At 44.2% G+C, this 20,279-nt stretch overlaps 2 protein-coding genes across 16 annotated transcripts in view; one reads left to right on the top strand and one right to left on the bottom strand.

The window, feature by feature from the left end:
• Positions 1 to 1,144: 1,144 nt before the first annotated feature.
• LOC123990525 (creatine kinase B-type-like) lies at positions 1,145 to 7,945 on the top strand. Its single transcript, XM_046291096.1, has 8 exons — positions 1,145 to 1,297; positions 2,863 to 3,067; positions 4,575 to 4,729; positions 5,514 to 5,646; positions 5,980 to 6,151; positions 6,640 to 6,763; positions 7,043 to 7,232; positions 7,522 to 7,945. The coding sequence occupies exons 2-8, from the start codon at positions 2,875 to 2,877 to the stop codon at positions 7,698 to 7,700; spliced, it is 1,146 nt and encodes a 381-aa protein (XP_046147052.1). The 5' UTR covers positions 1,145 to 1,297; positions 2,863 to 2,874; the 3' UTR covers positions 7,701 to 7,945.
• Positions 7,946 to 10,749: 2,804 nt separating this feature from the next.
• The window catches only part of LOC123990523 (MAP/microtubule affinity-regulating kinase 3-like), a 112,366-nt gene continuing 102,836 nt past the window's right edge, over positions 10,750 to 20,279 (bottom strand). For 5 of the 15 annotated variants that reach the window (XM_046291086.1, XM_046291082.1, XM_046291088.1 and 2 more), the window contains 4 exons: positions 19,995 to 20,267; positions 18,059 to 18,085; positions 14,256 to 14,300; positions 10,750 to 12,598 (listed from right to left, as the gene is read on the bottom strand). In XM_046291086.1, the coding sequence (XP_046147042.1) occupies positions 12,208 to 12,598; positions 14,256 to 14,300; positions 18,059 to 18,085; positions 19,995 to 20,267 (736 nt within the window). In that variant the 3' untranslated portion in view covers positions 10,750 to 12,207. Of the gene's footprint in view, positions 12,599 to 14,255; positions 14,301 to 16,411; positions 17,284 to 18,058; positions 18,086 to 19,994; positions 20,268 to 20,279 lie in introns of those variants that run through there. The other 10 variants (XM_046291084.1, XM_046291095.1, XM_046291090.1 and 7 more) reach the window with 5 other exon arrangements.

Genomic DNA, 20,279 nt, shown 5'->3' with positions numbered 1-20,279 from the left:
ACGAAGTTGCTAACAAGCTCTAGAGCAATTGCTAACTTGCATTCGCGCAATGACTGGAAGTCTATGGGTATTTGCTAGCATACTAAAAATGTAATCTCAAATGAGCCACACAAAAGCACAAACTGGAATATGAAAATATAAAATAATTAATATCTATCAATAACCTACTAAATATCATCATAATCATCATCAAGAACAACACCCCCCCCACCCCCCCTGAAATAGCCTGACATTTTTTCCTAGGTATCTATAGGCTAGAGTCTCCCAAACTCTGTCCTGGGGCCCGCCCTAGGTGCACGTTTTGGTTTTTGCCCTAACACTACACAAGTGCGTGGACACACCTTCAAATGAGTGGATTCTGCTATTACAGCCACACCCATTGCTGACAGGTGTATAAAATCGAGCACACAGCCGTGCGATCTCCATAGACAAACATTGGAAATAGAATCGCCTTACTAAAGAGCTCAGTGACTTTCAATGTGGCACTGTCATAGGATGTCACCTTTCCAACAAGTCAGTTTGTTTCAGTATGACAATGCCCCATGCACAAAGGTCCATACAGAAATGGTTTGAGATCGGTGTGGAAGAACTTGACTAGCCTGCACAGAGTCCTGTCCTCAACCCCATCTAACACCTTTGTGATGAATTGGAACGCCAACTGCGAGCCAGGCCTAATCGCCCAACATCAGTGCCCGACCTCACTAATGCTCTTGTGGCTGAATGGAAGCAAGTCCCTGCAGCAATGTTCCAACATCTAGTGGAAAGCCTTCCCAGAAGAGTGGAGACTGTTAATAGCACCAAAGGGGGGACCAACTCCATATTAATGCCCATGATTTTGGAATGAGATGTTCGACAAGCAGGTGTCCACATACTTTTGGTCCTGTAGTGTTTATGGCATTGCTACATGAGAAAGGCAGTGCTTGTTGTTCTGTGTGTGGAGACATTCAGGCTTACTAGGAGCATATCAATATCCTTTCCAGTACGGATACATTTTATGTAGACACTGCTACCATACAAGTCTCTCCAACTGCTGTCAATCAAGAGAGCTGTCAAGGAAAGCACCACGTGACCTGAGAGGTCTTCGGATGTTAAATTGCAGCACTGTCGCTATATGCAATTGCGTTATTCCTTCTCCAATAGAATGAATGGGACTCTAAATAGTAACCAATCAGAAGAGAGCTCTGTGGCATATAAAACCTAGCAAAGCGGCTTAGTTCTGGACACCAGTATAAGCGTTGGTGTGATCGTTCCTTGTCGAGAGGGATTTTGTGTCTTTCCCAAAGAAAAACGTCCTAAGGTAGGATAGATATTTTTGTTGATGTGTAGAAATACAGCTATGCATAAGAATGTCATATTTGTGCCGTTGTTATAGTGCGTCGAATGTGCTTGGTATTTAATACATGTATGTCATCATATTTAAAAAGGCAAAAAAAATAGTAATTTTGTTTGAACAAAGACTTGGGTATTGTAGACAACATATCGGTAAAGCGCGTTCACCCTTGACATTTGGAGACGTCAGTGATTTGGTTTCACATGAATGAAAACAAAAAAAAGTAAAGTCCTTTATATCGAACTGTAAAATTATATCCTGGATAAAATTGCCTCAGTCTTGTATACAAGGGTTGTATTTTCCGTTTGCGGTAGCAGTTTTACGTCGACAACGAACGACCTTGCAGCATCTTCTATCTGCAAGGTCTTATCTGGTGCTGCGCATTACGCATTCGGTCGAGGGCTTCCATCCAAGGTCCACTGTAGCCTACATATTTGGATTAAAACATGGTTGACTGCATGCATTTTAATCCATCCATTATATTTGTTGTAGATTTAACATTCTAAGGAGATGAACAGTTGCTAGATCTGGGCACGGAGGGTAGTTTGCGTGGATACCATCTCGGATGAATGAGGAAAGTGGATGCAAATGGTTGGCTTTTTTTTGTTACCTCTTTGCACCGTGTGTTTTACGAGTGCATCAATCCGTCTTGAGGAAGCTACTTTGAAAATGTAGTTTACCAAACGACCAATTACGTCACACTGTAAGAAGTTACGCTACAAGAAACTCACTGGACATCTCTTCCACATTAGTTCAACCCAATTTAATTGAAATGAAGTGGAACGTCTATTCAAGCAGTGGAAAGCTACCCTTAAACTTTTATTAACTAAAGTTATTTTTTTGAAAGTAATACATTATTTAAATCTGTCAGACTACAATTTGCAAGAATAGTTCACATTCTGTTAATAGAATGTGCATTTTAGCCTATTAAACAAATGAGAATTAAGCAGGTGTGATGCCGAAAAAGGAAATACTTGTTTACTTCACCCATTTAGTTTCCCAGGAAGAGTGTAGTTCCAGTAGTTAACGAAACCAGTGCATGTAAAAAAGAGAACTACTGAAAACACTACCAAGATTTTAATTTAGTTCAACTATCACCAAGCTATTTCAAAATGTCAAATTACTAGCTGAACTAAAATTCATGCAGTATAACGTCTTCAACGTTTTTACTGGAGGTACACTATGCAGAAATCGCGCTGCAATTACCTGGTTGCGAAAACTCAGTCCACCAAATTTCAGTTTGACAAAACAAGCAATCATTGCACCTATCAAAACCGCTGTGAATTATATTTTCATTAAACCTTTTGAAGCTGGTGTACAAAGGTTTCATTTTTGCACATTTTATTAAGAACGGGAAGCCTATAAATAGATCACGTAGGTCAGAGCTACGGTTTAGACTAGCTGTCAACGAGAAAAGAAAGTCTAACTCGGGTCGCCCAAAAAGTTATATTGCAGCGTTCAACTAAGCGATTTCTTTTTCCGGGTAGGCTATTTTGTCCATTAACATTACATTGTTTCATCCTTGCTCGCAGGTCAAAGAAATCATGCCTTTCGGTAACACCCACAACAAGCTGAAGATGAACTACTCCGCGGAGCAGGAGTACCCCGACCTGAGCCAGCATAACAACCACATGGCCAAGGTGCTCACTCCAGAGATGTACTCCAACTTGCGGGACAAGGAAACTCCAAGTGGATTTACAGTGGATGATGTCATTCAAACTGGGGTTGATAACCCAGGTAAATAGCAGTGGTTTTTTTTAATCGACTTTTGTCTCAAGATGTCTGTCGTGCAGTAGAAAATGGGAGGGCTTTATTTATAATCCACCCACTCATCCGGGGCTTGGATGCTGCAATGTCAATCATGTACCTTATGAAAAACCTCTGCTGTTGAAAGGTGATCTTGTTGCCAAAGACATGTTCTGTGGCCACTAATGCAATGTTCTGTAAAAGGAAAGCGTAATTATTTTTGCCCTATCTAGTAGTAGCAGTTGAAACAATAAAGCAATATATATTTTTTGTTTTAAACATCTTGGAGCTTTACAGTATGTGTTTACATAAAACAAGCTTATATTTTGGTTTCAGGTTGGGTACTAAGCTGATGAGGCATTAAGTTATATTCAATAATGAGTTACAGATAGTGGATATACCACTGCAGATTGCCTTTTTAATTTCCTAATGGAAGTATACCTGCATTAGGCCTATTTTATTTTAACAATTTATCACAGCAGCTTCACCAACAACCTTCGCTGAGCAAGGTCAAAGCCATAAGTTGTCTACATCAAACCATTGCTGAGCAAGTGACCTTACTAACAAGGTTGAGCCCTTGTATTTTATTCCCCTCGATTCCAAGGTTGTAGAGTCATGTCTCTTTAAACCCTGAATTATCATGTAGTCCAGGGACTAATTACGTTCAGCCGCAGACTGATCATATTTTTTGAGACTGGGGGGGCTTGAAAATAACTAATTAGTACACTGCCAATTAACTGCAAGAAGCCCAAAATGGATAGTATTTAGACAAACATAATTTCAGACCTTGATTATATTGGGATACGTATTTTATGTGGGATAACTTAAACAGTTTTCCTGGTAACACTTTATATTAAGTTTCCTTAAACCATTTACAGTTAAGTTTCTGCATTTTATAAACTATTTTAATTAAACTGCCTTTTTTGTCAGCATGTTAAGCTAGCTGATGCTAAAACGGCCCATTGAATTCCATGAAAAATGAGACTCCTAGTGTTGAGTTGCTGCAGGAAGTTTAGCATTAGCTAGACTAGCATGCTGACAAAAAAGGCAGTTAATTAAAATGGTGTTTTTATAAATTGCTTATTGAGAACTTGGTGGGCCAAGAAACCTGACGTAGGCCTTATATTTGATACGCTCTTATCCCCTAGTACAGCATCCAGTGTAACTAAGCATTAAAAAGCTGAAGATGAGTACCGTTATGCAACCTTATTGGTGTTCTTAACCTGAGACATGTACAACATTATGAATATCAGCACTGTGTAGTAATGCCCAATGGCTTCACTGTAGATTGCTATTCTAACAGGAGGGTGGAGAGTGTTTTTAGTTCCAAAATAAATGTGACTGCAAGCACAACTGACCATTTTATATAAACACTGTCAAAACCAATACAACTGCATTTTTGTCAGTGAAATTGTCACTTGGGGTTGATGGACACAAAATGACGATGCAAACAGTCGCAAAGGCCCAGTTTCACCCTTTTCCCCCTATTCTATTTCAGGCCACCCCTTCATCATGACAGTGGGCTGTGTGGCCGGAGACGAGGAGACGTACGAGGTTTTCAAGGAGCTGCTGGACCCTGTCATTGAAGATCGCCACGGTGGATACAAGCCCTCAGATAAACACAAGACCGACCTGAACCCAGACAACCTTGTGGTAAGAACACACCTACACACCACGCTGAATGATCACACACGCTCACGGTGAATCCCAAAACGCCCCCTACCAACTTGCTTGGAGGGCCCTCTGTCATGTGTTGCTGACTAAACTCCGAGGGTGACTTCCAGAGTGGCGAGGGGATCAATAAACCCATTAACATCGGGACACGTGACTTGAATGATGCAATTCATGTTCCACTCTTCAATAGTAAACGTGCCTGAAATTCAAATGTACAAATCCCTCCTGTCATTTTTACAATATATAAACAAACCTCAGGAACAGATAAATATTTAATTTGGGAGGTCTTTCATCTGTTACAAACTCCAAACATATTGCAACTGTCGGGGTAGCACTTCGCTCCGCAGCCTTGCTGGCTCAGTCGGTGGTTATCTGACTGTCTAATTAGCCCCAACACCATTGATCATTTTCCCTCCCTCAGCTTTTGGCAGCGGCACATGTGAATGTGCAACTGGAGAGCTGAGGGGAAGGGGGTGAGTTTGGATTCAATTTGCCTCAGTCTCCACACTTGCACACCTTGACTCACCACATAGGCCCCTACAAACTCCAAGGGAAGGCCTCAATGTGTCCATGTCATAGACTGTAGTCAGCACTATTCAGGAAACCAATATGAAATGGAATACGAAATCCATATTAGTCAAACTGGCTACATGACCCATTATTTTCCAAACACCCTGTACCCCAATCCTGGTTTATACAGTCAATATCAAATGTATACCTTTTAGCTTTCATGCTAATGCGACTCTTGCCATTGTTTTGTTAGGGTGGGGATGACCTGGACCCCAACTACGTCCTGAGCTCTAGAGTGAGAACTGGTAGGAGCGTCCGCGGCTTCTGCCTCCCCCCACACTGCAGCCGTGGGGAGCGACGCGCCATTGAGAACATGGCCATCGAAAGTACGTAACCGAGCCCCTCTCCTCCAATTCCTTGAGTCACGATGCAGGACCTCGTTTGTGTGCCACAGCTGCCCCCTGGCAGCACCAAGTGGAACTCCAGTTTAATCCTCCTATTGAAATTATACCACTTTAATTGGCTTGCTGCTGACTGGCATCGGTTGAGACTTATTTATTCTGTATGTTTTATATCATGGAATCATTGACAAATGTGCACAAATGACTGCTTGATTTGTCTAATTCTTACAAATTTGCAGTTTGCTTTAGTTGGTGACAAGGAAGCCTACATGAAAAGTAGTCAAAGTAGTTTTACTGATATTAGCATGTTTTTTTCAGGTCTAGCATCACTGGATGGGGACCTCAATGGCCAGTATTACGCCCTGAAGAACATGACAGACGACGAGCAGCAACAGCTGATCGATGACCACTTCCTGTTCGACAAACCTGTTTCCCCCCTGCTGCTGGCTTCCGGGATGGGCCGAGACTGGCCCGATGGCAGGGGCATCTGGTGTGTGTCCCCCCCGCTCCAGCCCTAGAGTTTTCTCAATCTAGTTTTCTAGTTTTCCCCCTGTCCAAAATGGCTTCCTTTCTCTCATGGTGGTAGATCAAATGGAGGGTAGTTAGCTGACCGCTTCAATGGTGTTGTCACAGTAGGCCCCATTTTGGAACATTTCAATCCACATTCCATACTCGAAAAAGACTGAGGAATTTTCTTAAATGGTGATACAAAGTTTGTTCTCTGTTGTGAATTAAAGGAAGCTCTGGTTTAAAGTTTCCCCTAGGTACAGATCTATGATCAGCTCTACTCCTCCATCCTAACCTTAAACATTAGTGGGAAAAAAATCTATATTTATACCCATGATCAGTGTCTATGAACTTCACCCTACACCAGTGTACCAACTGGAGGGTGCCTTCAGTGAGAATGAACCTGGTCGTTATGGTTAACGGTGTCTCCTTCCAACTGACGGTGAACCAATTATTTATTTTTTTTGACAGGCACAACGATGGCAAGACCTTCCTGGTGTGGGTGAACGAGGAAGACCATCTACGGGTCATCTCTATGCAGAAGGGCGGCAACATGAAGGAGGTGTTCCACCGTTTCTGCACAGGCCTCACAAAGGTGTGTGACGTGCGACTCAAGGATTTCAAAATCCAGTCAAAGGCACACAGTTAATTAACATTGAACGACACCTAACATTGAAAGACATGTTTATAGCACACCACCGTTTTGGGGTTCATTCCATTTAGGAGTCTACTTAAAATGTAGTGCCAAATATAAAACTGTCCCAAAAAGGATGTCACCTTTAAAGAAAAATCAAACTAGAAAGTCCCCTACACTGCAGTTGCTTTCTGAACACCATGGTGTCACATAAGTCGGTCTTCGCTCTGACCCCTACAGATCGAGAGCCTGTTCAAGGACAAGGGTCATGAGTTCATGTGGAACGAGCACCTGGGTTACGTGCTCACCTGTCCCTCCAACCTGGGCACAGGGCTGCGCGCCGGTGTGCACGTCAAGCTGCCCAGCGTCAGCAAGCACGAGAAGTTTGGTGAGATCCTCAAGAGGTTGAGGCTGCAGAAGCGTGGCACAGGTACGTACATATAACACCCCCCTCAACTCGTTTAGGGACTGCAGGGGGGGGGGGGGAATGCTGTCTCTCAGTTATTGGCTTTAAGCGAGCGTCCAGCGCATCCCGGAGTATTGTCTAGTCTGACTATGCTCCTGGGGAGCTACGTTCCAGCCCTAGTAGTGTTTCAGCTAAGTAGCTGCTCCTCATGCCCTAAAACCTGCGGTTCTCCAGGAGCAAGTTTGGCCTGGCACTTCTCGTCTTATCCACCGTGTCTTTGGTACTGAACATGTACATTTCGGTTCTTCCTCAGGCGGCGTGGACACTGCAGCAGTAGGTGGAGTCTTCGACATCTCCAACGCCGATCGTTTGGGCTTCTCTGAGGTGGAGCTGGTGCAGATGGTTGTTGACGGCGTCAAGACCCTCGTCGAGATGGAGAAGCGTCTAGAGGGCGGCCAGTCCTTCGACGACCTGATGCCCGACCAGAAGTGAACGTGTTCACTCTAGAACCTTATGACCTCATCTCTCCCTCTCACCAATATCTCCCCCCTTGTCTCAAAAAACAATAATCTTAACTACATCAAGGAAATACACTCCGCCCAATGCGTTTAGTGGCACTAAAAAGTTAGATGAGTCTTCCATCTGTGTGATGAAGGATTTTGTATCTCAAATGCTGTCTTGTTGCAAAATATTGGATGGATCTTAACTTGAAATAAAAGTATCTTTGCCCCATGGAATGTGCTTGTTGTGTGTTTGTCATTACTTTTTTTTCTTTTGAGTGAAAGACTTGTTTGGTGGCTCGCATCAAAAAATAATATCAAATTCGCTCTCGGCTTGATTGAGCTTGCCTGTCTCAATTGACCAATAGAATAGTCAAACTGTAAATCCTACCCATATGGCACTCCAGGCAGGCTCTCGCAAACGCTTGAACCCAGGTCTTGATTCAATAGACTTATGCAGTAGAGCACAATGGTATTTCTTTTCACAGTACTCATTTTCTCATTCCTAAACACTGCAATGATTGCTAAATTTGAATATACCAATTGCTTCTTGACAAGCATTTACTAATGCTTCAAGTGTCGTTCAACTGTCATACCCCATCAAAACCCCAAATATATAAAACTGTCTAGCCTCAACAGTTAAACAATTTTGATATCATGAATGGTCAGTCCTCTTCAGCCCCATCCGTTAACTTTTCAAACAGCTTTTCTTAGCTTTTTGTTTGAACTGACGATTTTTCTAAAGCTCGTTATTAATCCCAGACGTCAGCACTCTTGTGCTCAAGATTTCGCTGGTATCCATTGATTAGATGCACATGAACCTCATGGTCTGTACACTGCCAGTGTAATTTCATCAAATTTGTCCTCAGACGAGTTCAAAGATCTTGGCTTCATCTTTACTTGGCTTTTATAGCCTATACATTGTTTCTCACCAATTGCCTTTGGACAGTCTGGACCACTAAGCCTAGATCAGGATCCCAAGGGGTGCACATTTGTTTTTTGCCCTAGAACTACTCAGTGGAGAGTTTTAGGGGGTAAAAAGGAATGTTTGGCCTAGATTGACTCAGACCAAACATTACCCAGTGATGGACACCTGTATGTATAGCTGTTTTGGCAGTGTCGAAGGTAACCTTGATGTCAAATTGAACAGCTGCGCATTGCTCATCAGGAAGCCACACCTGTCTCACTTATGAGCAGATTAGGCTAGATCTCACGTTTCAGTTTTCAAACTTGTAAACAAGGCTGCATGGGATTTCTTAGTGCAGTCAATGGCAATGCCCACTTCAGGTATAATGCCAGGAGCCACTTGTGGATTTGACAGCTCAGCTTTGCAGATGTAATTGGATAGAGCGCCAGCTCTTCAGGTCCAGTTGGAGACCCCTGTCATACAGTGACATCTAGTGGTCCCATTCTGATATTTTGCCCAATTAGTGGGAAAAAAGTGGCGGCAGGTAGCCGAGTGGTTAGTGTAACCGAAAGGTTGCTGGATCGAAAGTCAACACTACCTTGCCACTCAGACCGCTAGCTGTAGCCAAAGTATTAAGACACCGGTTCATTAACATAACAGGTAGGCGTGGTAGTGTGAGCACATTTCACTCAACGATAGAAGGAACCCTTATTTTTTACCTTTAACTAGGCAAGTCAGTTAAGAACAAATTCTTATTACAATGACAGCCTACCGGGGAACAGTGGGTTAACGACAGATTTTTATCTTGTCAGCTCGGGGATTCGATCCAGCAACCTTTCGGTTACTGGTCCAGCACTCGGCTACCTGCCGCCACAGAAACAAGTATTGAACTATAAAAGGGGTCATGGACACGCTCCACACGAGCCATGCCAGAAAACAGATGTTTTTTCCCGCACTAATTGGGCAAAATATCAGAATTAGGCTTCCTGTGGAAACACGGTCAGAGACCTACCATACAGAGTTATGCCCTTGAATACTGATCTAAATAAATAAGAGTGACACATACTGACCAAAAAATATGGTCCCATGTTTCATGAGATGAAATAACAGATGCCCTAAATTTTCCATAGGCACAAAAAAGCTTATTTCAATCAAATGTTGTGCACAAATGTGTTTACATCCCAGTTGGTGAGCATTTCCCCTTTGCCAAGATAATCCATCTACCTGACAGATGTGGCATATCAAGAAGCCGATTTAACAGCGTGATCATTACACAGGTGCACCTTGTGCGGGGGACAAAAATGTCACAACACAATGCCACAGATGTCTCAAGTTTTGAGGGATTGTGTAATTGGCATGCTGACCGAAGGAATGTCCACCAGAGCTGTTGCCAGATAATTCAATGTTAATTTCTCTACCATAAGCCGCCTCCAACGTCGTTTAGAGAATTTGGCAGTATGTCTAACCGGCCTCACAACCACGAACCACGTGTAACCATTCCAGCCCTGGACCTCCACATCTGGCTTCTTCACCTTCGAGATCGTCTGAGACCAGCCACTCGGACAACTGATGAGTATATCTGTCTGTCTGTAATTAAGCCCATTCTGATTGGCTGGGCCTGGCTCCCCAGTGGGTTGGCCTATGCCCACCCAGGGCTGCGAAATCCATAGATTAGGGCCTCGGAGTGTATTTCAATTGACTGATTTCCTTATATGAACTGAACCTCAGTAAAATCATTTAAATTGTTATATATTGCGTTTATATATTTTTGTGCAGTATAGAGCTACAGTACAGTAGATTTGAGACATGATTATCCAGATCACTGAAAGCTGAGAGCAGTAGGCATTCTATTTCGAGTCCCATGTAGCTTTAATGCTTTTTCCGTGTCAGTGATGTCTAGTGAGTAATGTAACAACGAAGGTACTTTCTGCAATAGAGACAAATATGGATATACTGTATATATAAAAATGTTTGTTTTATTGTCATAACATCTATTTTGAAAGAGAGAATACTTCAGACAGTTATATTTAGAAAGTGACTTGTAGAGTCAACATGCATTCACGTTAGGTTTCCCATGCGGGAATAGAATCCACAAAACAGTTGAAGTTGAAAATAAACTCAAGCAGACAGAGGCTGGTCATTTTTAAGGTGTTTTAATGGAGACACTGGTTAACCTTACCCAGGGACGAATGAGTTAACGTTAATTCCACAGCTCCCGTCTCATAACGCAACAGAAAAGGGGAAGTATATCATTATACAGCTGTTGCCAAACTGAGGTACATTATTTACATTCCAGAATTTTTTTTCAAATAGTGCCAATGTTTATATGAGGATGGGAGTGAATACTGGAGGCCTGAAAACAGCCATGGTTGAACTTTGAACTTTTGTGTCCCAGGAAAGGCCGACCGCATCTGACTCAGCCCGTGGGCCCGGGTGGGCGGGACCAGATAGCGAGGGGCATTTCAGTAACATCTGAGAAGAGAACCGTAAAAAAAAAAAAAAAATGGAACATCAAAGGAAAAAAAAAACACTAAATATTCATATACGCCAGGAAGGAAAATCCTCCCTATTTCTGTGAATACCGTTTTTTTTTTGTAGCAAATGAATCAAAGTCCCATGATACTTGGCAACATTCCCCTGTTTTGAAGCAGGGGTGTGCCAAAGTGCGTTGTCGTGGCGCCGGCCTCCTCCAGCCCCTGCTCTCTGGGGTGGGTGACCCCATACAGCATGGGCTTGACCAGCTGAGTCCATACATTGCATTTATACTGTAATCACACAGATTAACACTGATGATCAACGGCTTCAAATCATAGAATGAAAGTCTGTGTGTATGTGTAGAGGTTGGTTAAGTAAATGGGAGAGAGCGCAATTGACTGTCAAAATCAGTTTGACAGTGCTAACAATAACACAGTCACTTGTTGTGCAATTAGCTAGGCTATCCAACCAGTCATATCTGGCAGCCCTATTAGCAAGCCTAACTATTCCAACCAGTCATATCTGGCAGCCATATTAGCAAGGATATCCAACCAGTCATATCTGGCAGCCATATTCTCCTTGCAAGAGGGATTCTGGGTACTCGTAACAGCGGGAGGGGGTCAGTTTTTGTGTTCCTCCTCCACTTACCTCCCTCCCTTGTATGAGTTTAAACTCCCATTTGAGAGGTATTTTCCAGAGCCACAAAGGAGACAATGCAATAGTGCATTCATCAATAAAACAAGACCCAAAGAACATATCAATGTCAGACCAACGTTCCCGACAGCTCAAGACCACCTGTTACATCATCATCAATAATAATAATAATAATATTAATAATAATAAGGATAATGCTCCAAAGACACAGGAAATTATTGCCTAAAGCTATACATCGTTTTCAATACATACTTTGTAAGTGTCTCGGAGGAAATCCGTAGATCTGCTACTTAAGTTTTTTAAAATTTTATAACGACTGTACAGCTCGTTCAGATTCGACTTGACTCAAGTCCATTTCAAAATGCTTTCTTTCCCCATGTTACGTTGCTTTAGTCAGTTTTGAACCGCAATATTTTACCTGCGTGGTAAACAACCCCCCCCCCCCTCATATCCCTAGGAGGACCTACAATTTGAGTTCGTTGGCAATTTTGGACGCTATGTTCTTGAAGGCGATGGACGTGCCCGAGATCCGCTTGAAGCGCACACCGTTGAGCGAGAGGCGCGGTAGCTTGCACACCTCCATCTCCCACTGGACCAGGCTCTCAGCGTGGCCGTCTCCGTGCACGCACAGCAGTAGGAAACGCTCGCGCTGCTCGTAGTCGCAGTTGTTGGCGTCCAGCACCTTGCGGATCTCGCGCATCATGTCGTGGGGCTCCATGGACGATGTAGTCTTCATGCTCCAGGTGAAGCGGAGGGAGCGCGGCTTGGTGTCCTTGGGGTGTTGGCCGTGAGGGGGCTGAGGATGCTGCTGGAGCTGCTGCTGGTCCTCCTTCTGATCACCTGACATGTTGCGACTGCCAGGGGGAAGAGGAGAGAAGGGGAGAGGAGGGGATAGAGAGGAGGTGAGCACAGAGGACAGGGGAAAGAGGAGAGTTAGTTAGAGATGTGGTAATGGTAGATGGAGGGTGAGTGGGGGATGGAAGGTGAGTGTGGGTGGAGGATGGAGGGTGAGTGTGGGTGGGGGATGGAGGGTGAGTGTGGGATGGAAGGTGAGTGTGGGTGGGGGATGGAGGGTGAGTGTGGGTGGAGGATGGAGGGTGAGTGTGGGTGGGGGATGGAGGGTGAGTGTGGGATGAAAGGTGAGTGTGGGTGGGGGATGGAGGGTAAGTGTGGGTGGGGGATGGAGGGTGAGTGTGGGATGGAAGGTGAGTGTGGGTGGAGGATGGAGGGTGAGTGTGGGTGGGGGATGGAGGGTGAGTGTGGGTGGGGGATGGAGGGTGAGTGTGGGTGGAGGATGGAGGGTGAGTGTGGGTGGAGGATGGAGGGTGAGTGTGGGTGGAGGATGGAGGGTGAGTGTGGGTGGGGGATGGAGGGTGAGTGTGGGTGGGGGATAGAAGGTGAGTGTGGGTGGGGGATGGAGGGTGAGTGTGGGTGGGGGATGGAGGGTGAGTGTGGGTGGAGGTGGAGGGTGAGTGTGGGTGGAGGATGGAGGGTGAGTGTGGGTGGAGGATGGAGGGTGAGTGATGGAAGGTGAGTGTGGGTGGGGGATGGAGGGTGAGTGTGGGTGGGGGATGGAGGGTGAGTGTGGGTGGAGGATGGAGGATGGAGGGTGAGTGTGGGTATGTGTAGTTAGAGGAGTGTGTCTCGGCAGAAGTGAGTTTTACATGAATGCATCAGTGTAACTGAATATGTAACAAGATCGGATGTGTGTACGGGGTCACCCTGTTCAGACATGTCTACCTGTGAAGATCTTACATGGTACAACATCAGAGTCACAACACAAGGAGTCAGTGCTGACAAATTCTCAAGTCATTTTAACATCATTCATGCATTTACACCCCATCTCCATGCGGGGGCGCTCTTGTGTTCTTTCAACAGGCAGTCATGCAGCAAACACACAAAACAATGCAATTTCACATTACATCTGGCGACAGGCACAAAAGAATGCAGACTTCAGTTCTGCATGCAGGCAAGGCAGACGATATTTACATTCTCAACTACTCAAAACAATTATAACGCATGGGAAAGAGCATTATCTTCAACCAGAACAGTTCTAAATGGACAAGGTAATGCCATGGACTAAAATTCTAATCTGTTGCCATTACCGCGAGTTTCATCACAAGATGTCAGGGAGAAAAATAAATGAGTGAAAAATGTAGGGAGAGTCAGAGTTGTCCTCTGCTGGACTCCTATCCACACTGCAGGTGAGAAAGCGTACTTTTGAGTAATAAAAGGTCCTATGGAAGCCTGTATGATACATGTATACAGTATGTCTACACAGATAAAACAGTGCACACCTTCAGCACCGTGTATAGCTGAAGAGATAAGAGTAATCTATCTGATCCAGATAGGCCCCAAATCCCAAGGCTCGCCTGGAGTGGAGACCCAGCGTGTCTAAGCAGAGGGCTGGGTTGACTGTACAGCTAAATAAAAAATATTTAATTAAAAAATACATGGGGGTTGTGGGTGAGATGGAAGTAAACACAGAGGATTTTAGGCATCTCATCTCACCTTGAGCTCTCCAACCTCCCGTTTCTCTCAAACTCTGCCGGGCCTCTTGGATATGGGGGGGGGCATGATAGAACAGATAGAAAGAGAGAAGGGAAAGGAAATCAGATCTTACATTCCAGTTAAAAGGGGAGCGTATCAAAAGTGCTGATACAGCAGGTGGGGAAAAAGGGAGCGTATCAAAAGTGCTGATACAGCAGGTGGGGAAAAAGTGAACGTATCAAAAGTGCTGATACAGCAGGTGGGGAAAAAAGGGAGCGGATCAAAAGTACTGATACAGCAGGTGGGGAAAAAAGGGAGCGGATCAAAAGTACTGATATAGCAGGTGGGGAAAAAAGGGAGCGGATCAAAAGTGCTGATACAGCAGGTGGGGAAAAAGGTAGCGGAACAAAAGTACTGATACAGCAGGTGGGGAAAAAAGCTTTTCAATTTGAGATATTAAGAAAGGAGAGCGAGAGAGATGAAAACAGACCGGAAAATATTCTGTATTGGCAGTGTTAACCTCTATCTACACCAGGACCATTCCTAATGGCAGGAAGGCAGTGTTAACCTCTATCTACACCAGGACCATTCCTAATGACAGGTCTGGTAGCTGGACATGTCACACCATCAGTAGAACTATAAGATTAACAGCAGAGAAGTTCTTTAAGGTGTAATGACACGAAAGCACCCTGTCAGATGCTGTGGGTCAGTGTTGAACTTCCTGTTGGCATTCAGCTCTATTACCATGTACATTCTCGGTCCATTTATAGAGGATTTTGGTCAAGGCGTGCAGGCAGCAATGTGTGTATTCAGATGAAAAGATGCAAGACACATTAAAGATACATAGATATGACTTTAAAGGAATATTCACACAATCAAGTGCAGATCGACGTAGACCCACACACACACACCAAAACCTCTCACACACACACACACACACACACACACACACACACACACACACACACACACACACACACACACACACACACACACACACACACACACACACACACACACACACACACACACACACACACACACACACACACACACACACACACACACACACACACACACTCGTACAAAGAAGAAACAAACACATCTAAGAAGATTCAGTTGGAGTCATGCAGACGGGAGTGCTGGGCCTAGTTGGCTGTGTGAGAAAAGACAAGGAGAAAGAGAGAGAGAGGAGGGTTTGTTTGGTGCTTAAACAGAAGGAGCCCTATCTCTGTGTAAAGATGATGTCACGCTGCTTGCTTAGTGAGTACCACTTCCTCACGATTTGGCCCAACAGCGCGAACTCGTGACCTCTGCCTTGCTAGCACACGTGACCACTCTCCTGAAGAGTCTTAACAGTCGGCGCCATGTGAAAAGCTAGCTATTTTCTCAGGTAAGTGGGTACATTTCAGGCTGAGGAGTACATTTCACACATCCCACATGTGCTCCATATGGGCAGGATGGACTGGAGTCCGCCTGAAGAGAGGCAGGACACTAGACCTGGTGGAGTCCCCCTGAAGAGAGGCAGGACACTAGACCTGGTGGAGTCCCCCTGAAGAGAGGCAGGACACTAGACCTGGTGGAGTCCCCCTGAAGAGAGGCAGGACACTAGAAATGGTTGTTAATAGAGCTAGACTGCAGTGAACTGCAGAGCATCAAAAGGCCCTTTGGAACTGATTCTAAGAGTTACTGCTCTGTGTGTCTATCTGGAACTGGCTATTTCCCTATAGCCCAGTATATCAGCATCTGTCCGTTCCATCTGTATGTGATTTAGTATAATATAAGAGTGAGTGGACAAAAGCAAAGCAAGTCACACGTTCTATCATCTACCAGTTCTAGGATAGGGGCTGGGCTATCATCTACCAGTTCTAGGATTGGATCATCTACCAGTTCTAGGATAGGGGCTAGGATAGGGTCTGGGCTATCATCTACGGGTTCTAGGATAGGGGCTGGGCTATCATCTACCAGTTCTAGGATTGGATCATCTACCAGTTCTAGGATAGAGGCTGGGCTATCATCTACCAGTTCTAGGATAGGGGCTGGGCTATCATCTACCAGTTCTAGGATAGGGGCTGGGCTATCATCTACCAGTTCTAGGATAGGGGCTGGGCTATCATCTACCAGTTCTAGGATTGGATCATCTACCAGTTCTAGGATAGTGGCTGGGCTATCATCTACCAGTTCTGGGATAGGGGCTGGGCTATCATCTACCAGTTCTAGGATAGGGGCTGGGCTATCATCTACCAGTTCTAGGATTGGGACTGGGCTATCATCTACCAGTTCTAGGATTGGGACTGGGCTATCATCTACCAGTTCTAGGATAGGGGCTGGACTATCATCTACCAGTTCCAGGACAGGGGCTGGGCTATCATCTACCAGTTCTAGGATAGGGGCTGGGCTATCATCTACCAGTTCTAGGATAGGGGCTGGGCTATCATCTACCAGTTCTAGGATAGGGGCTGGGCTATCATCTACCAGTTCTAGGATAGGGGCTGGGCTATCATCTACCAGTTCTAGGATAGGGGCTGGGCTATCATCTACCAGTTCTAGGATATGGGCTGGGCTATCATCTACCAGTTCTAGGATAGGAGCTGGGCTAGGATAGGGGATGGGCTATCATCTACCAATTCTAGGATAGGGGCTGGGCTAGGATAGGGGCTGGGCTATCATCTACCAGTTCTAGGATAGGGGCTGGGCTATCATCTACCAGTTCTAGGATAGGGACTGGGCTAGGATAGGGGCTGGGCTATCATCTACCAGTTCTAGGATAGGGACTGGGCTAGGATAGGGGCTGGGCTATCATCTAGCAAGTCAAGGAGAAATTGAGGGACAAGTTGCTTAGCCAGGTGGATAAGGGCAAATCAAGGAGAAATTGATGGACAAGTTCCATAGCTTGGATAGCTTTCAGGGACACCAATGCGTGAAGAGAGACGACAGGGAGGAATTCTCTACAATTTTGGGGATTTGGTACCTGAACTTCGTCCTGCAACGAAACACCTCTCAATCATCATCTCGAACGGCAGCCACATTTAGAGCCCAGTAGGGTACCCTAAATTACACAACCAAGAAGTTTGTTACCTTGTCCAAGAAGAAAAATGAAGAGCTTTCTGAAATAAAAAGTGCAGTGGGTCCCTTGCGTCCGAGATGAAAGGTAAAACGGTACAGGCTAGCTCATAAAATGCTTCTACTAAAGATTGTAGGATTACAAATGACAAAAATACATTTTTTGGGGGGGGTCAAAATGTATTTCCATAGAGCTTAGAACTGACCCCTTAGAGTACTCCTAAATTAATTGATTCATAAAGTGTGGTAACATCTTCATAAAAAGAATAAAAGTCACCAAAAGGGAGGGTTCTGCCTGAACACCATCATGCTAGCTACTGCAAAATTAGAAAATGGCTACCACCAACTTTTTACCAACTTGTATGCATTTGATGTACAGTCACGAAGGCATTGTATGGTACAGTAGTTGTGCAGACATATGCACATGTAAAAACCAACACAAGACCTTAAACAATAAATAAACGTTTGTCAAGCATTCCCATTAGTGATTGTGCACAGACCAGCTCAGTAGAGAGCCATGCATGGGTGATTAGTAGAGTCTGTAGGCTGGTTAAACTCAAAGACCGATAAGAAAACATAAAAGGTCTTAGACATGCTCAATTGTACTGTGATTAGGGCTCATGGAGCCAAGAGGTCAGTCAGTTTCAGGCATTTTAATAAAGCTCTTTGTCCACACAGGGTTAAAAAGTCCACACAGTTTACCAATTAGTTAAGTGTTTCTGATTAATTGCACACCAAGCCAATTGGTGGGGCCATCCTACCTTTTGGTAAACCTGAATGACTTGTTTCTATAAAAAAAAAATAAAGAAGAAAGAAATGTACCAAGTCAAAAGTTGTACTAAAAATTATTTATATTTTTAAAGAATCAAATTAGAAAATCGTTTGACATTTCCATTTTTTGGGGGGGGGGGGCAGCATAATAAAGATCAGTAGCTGAGACATCTTGTCTGAGCTTGGCTACTAGCATCTGTTACTGGCAGATTGCAGACAGCTTGGATAATGGGTAATAGCAGCTTCCCTAGAATAGTATTATTATAGAGCTAAGGTGTTCAAATCTGGTCCAAGAAAAACCTAAACAGCAGCTACGGAAAGGATAAAGTGGAGAAAAAAAAACATTCAATGAATGCATTAAAGAATACTTAAATTGAGACATAATCCAAATATAATTTTGGCTAAAATGTAGAACAACCTGGAGCTAATATTGATTCTGAGATAGAAAATTATTCTTACCGAGGAGGGGGGTGAAAATGTATAAACAAATGTGCAGGACTTCAAAGAGAAGTGAGAGATATCAAACATTGTAGGCCATCATTGTAAATAAGAATTTATACTTAAGTGACTTGCCTAGTTAAATAAATGTTTAAAAAATACAAAACAATGATGACGTAATTGCTAAAAATTCACAAAATATGACGTCAGCTGATGAAGATTATCTCATAGAACAAAACGCATAATATCGCCTGTGTTTACCACAAACCAAATGTTCTGTGTATCCCCCCAAAAAACGTCAAAAAATCCTTTGATGAACGAACCATGGCAGAGTTAACACCATTACTATTGTTCCATGGCAGAGTTAACACCATTACTATTGTTCCATGGCAGAGTTAACACCATTACTATTGTTCCATGGCAGAGTTAACACCAATACTATTGTTCCATGTTAACACCATTACTATTGTTCCATGGCAGAGTTAACACCATTACTATTGTTCCATGGCAGAGTTAACACCATTACTATTGTTCCATGGCAGAGTTAACACCATTACTATTGTTCCATGGCAGAGTTAACACCATTACTATTGTTCCATGGCAGAGTTAACACCATTACTATTGTTCCATGGCAGAGTTAACACCATTACTATTGTTCCATGGCAGAGTTAACACCATTACTATTGTTCCATGGCAGAGTTAACACCATTACTATTGTTCCATGGCAGAGTTAACACCATTACTATTGTTCCATGGCAGAGTTAACACCATTACTATTGTTCCATGGCAGAGTTAACACCATTACTATTGTTCCATGGCAGAGTTAACACCATTACTATTGTTCCATGGCAGAGTTAACACCATTACTTGGCAGAGTTAACACCATTACTATTGTTCCATGGCAGTTAACACCATTACTATTGTTCCATGGCAGAGTTAACACCATTACTATTGCTCCATGGCAGAGTTAACACCATTACTATTGTTCCATGGCAGATTTAACACCATTACTATTGTTCCATGGCAGAGTTAACACCATTACTATTGTTCCATGGCAGAGTTAACACCATTACTATTGTTCCATGGCAGAGTTAACACCATTACTATTGTTCCATGGCAGAGTTAACACCATTACTATTGTTCCATGGCAGAGTTAACACCATTACTATTGTTCCATGGCAGAGTTAACACCATTACTATTGCTCCATGGCAGAGTTAACACCATTACTATTGTTCCATGGCAGAGTTAACACCATTACTATTGTTCCATGGCAGAGTTAACACCATTACTATTGTTCCATGGCAGAGTTAACACCATTACTATTGCTCCTCATTAAAGAATGCCGAGTGAAATAGGGTATGGATAAATTCATATTATACAGGCTAGTGAAGAAACAAAAAACTACAGATCTCAAACCCCAGTGCTGAAAACTGCATCCCGTGGTTTATTTGATTGTTTCCGGGATATCGTGTGCGGCTTTGGCTTACCTGCGAGTGAGTTTGGAGGTGAGCTTGGTGAAGAGGTTGGTGGTGCCTCGGCTGCGGGACTGCGAGAGGGGCGTGGCGTCATGCGACAGCGTGGGTGAGGCCGGCGGACCGTTGTAGGTGGCCGTGCGACGCTCCCGCAGCTGGCCGCCGTGGAAGGTGCTGCGGCTGGCTGTGCCGCGGGGGAAACGCAGCCTGTCGGGGGGCGTGGCGCCGCTGCTGATGCTGTGGGTGGAGGAGCCACCGGGGTTCCGCTGGCCAGACGTCGTCGACGTGCTGGGGAGGAAA

This window comes from Oncorhynchus gorbuscha, linkage group LG12 (assembly GCF_021184085.1).
Source record: "Oncorhynchus gorbuscha isolate QuinsamMale2020 ecotype Even-year linkage group LG12, OgorEven_v1.0, whole genome shotgun sequence".
Classification (NCBI taxonomy): domain Eukaryota; kingdom Metazoa; phylum Chordata; class Actinopteri; order Salmoniformes; family Salmonidae; genus Oncorhynchus; species Oncorhynchus gorbuscha.
This window is presented reverse-complemented; position numbering and strand designations above follow the sequence as displayed.

Coding starts and splice junctions, on each gene's coding strand:
- LOC123990525 (XM_046291096.1), top strand. CDS start 2,875: ATGCCTTTCGGTAACACCCACAACAAGCTGAAGATGAACTACTCCGCG. Junction 3,068..4,574: donor AACTGGGGTTGATAACCCAG/GTAAATAGCAGT, acceptor ATTCTATTTCAG/GCCACCCCTTCATCATGACA. Junction 5,647..5,979: donor TGAGAACATGGCCATCGAAA/GTACGTAACCGA, acceptor TGTTTTTTTCAG/GTCTAGCATCACTGGATGGG.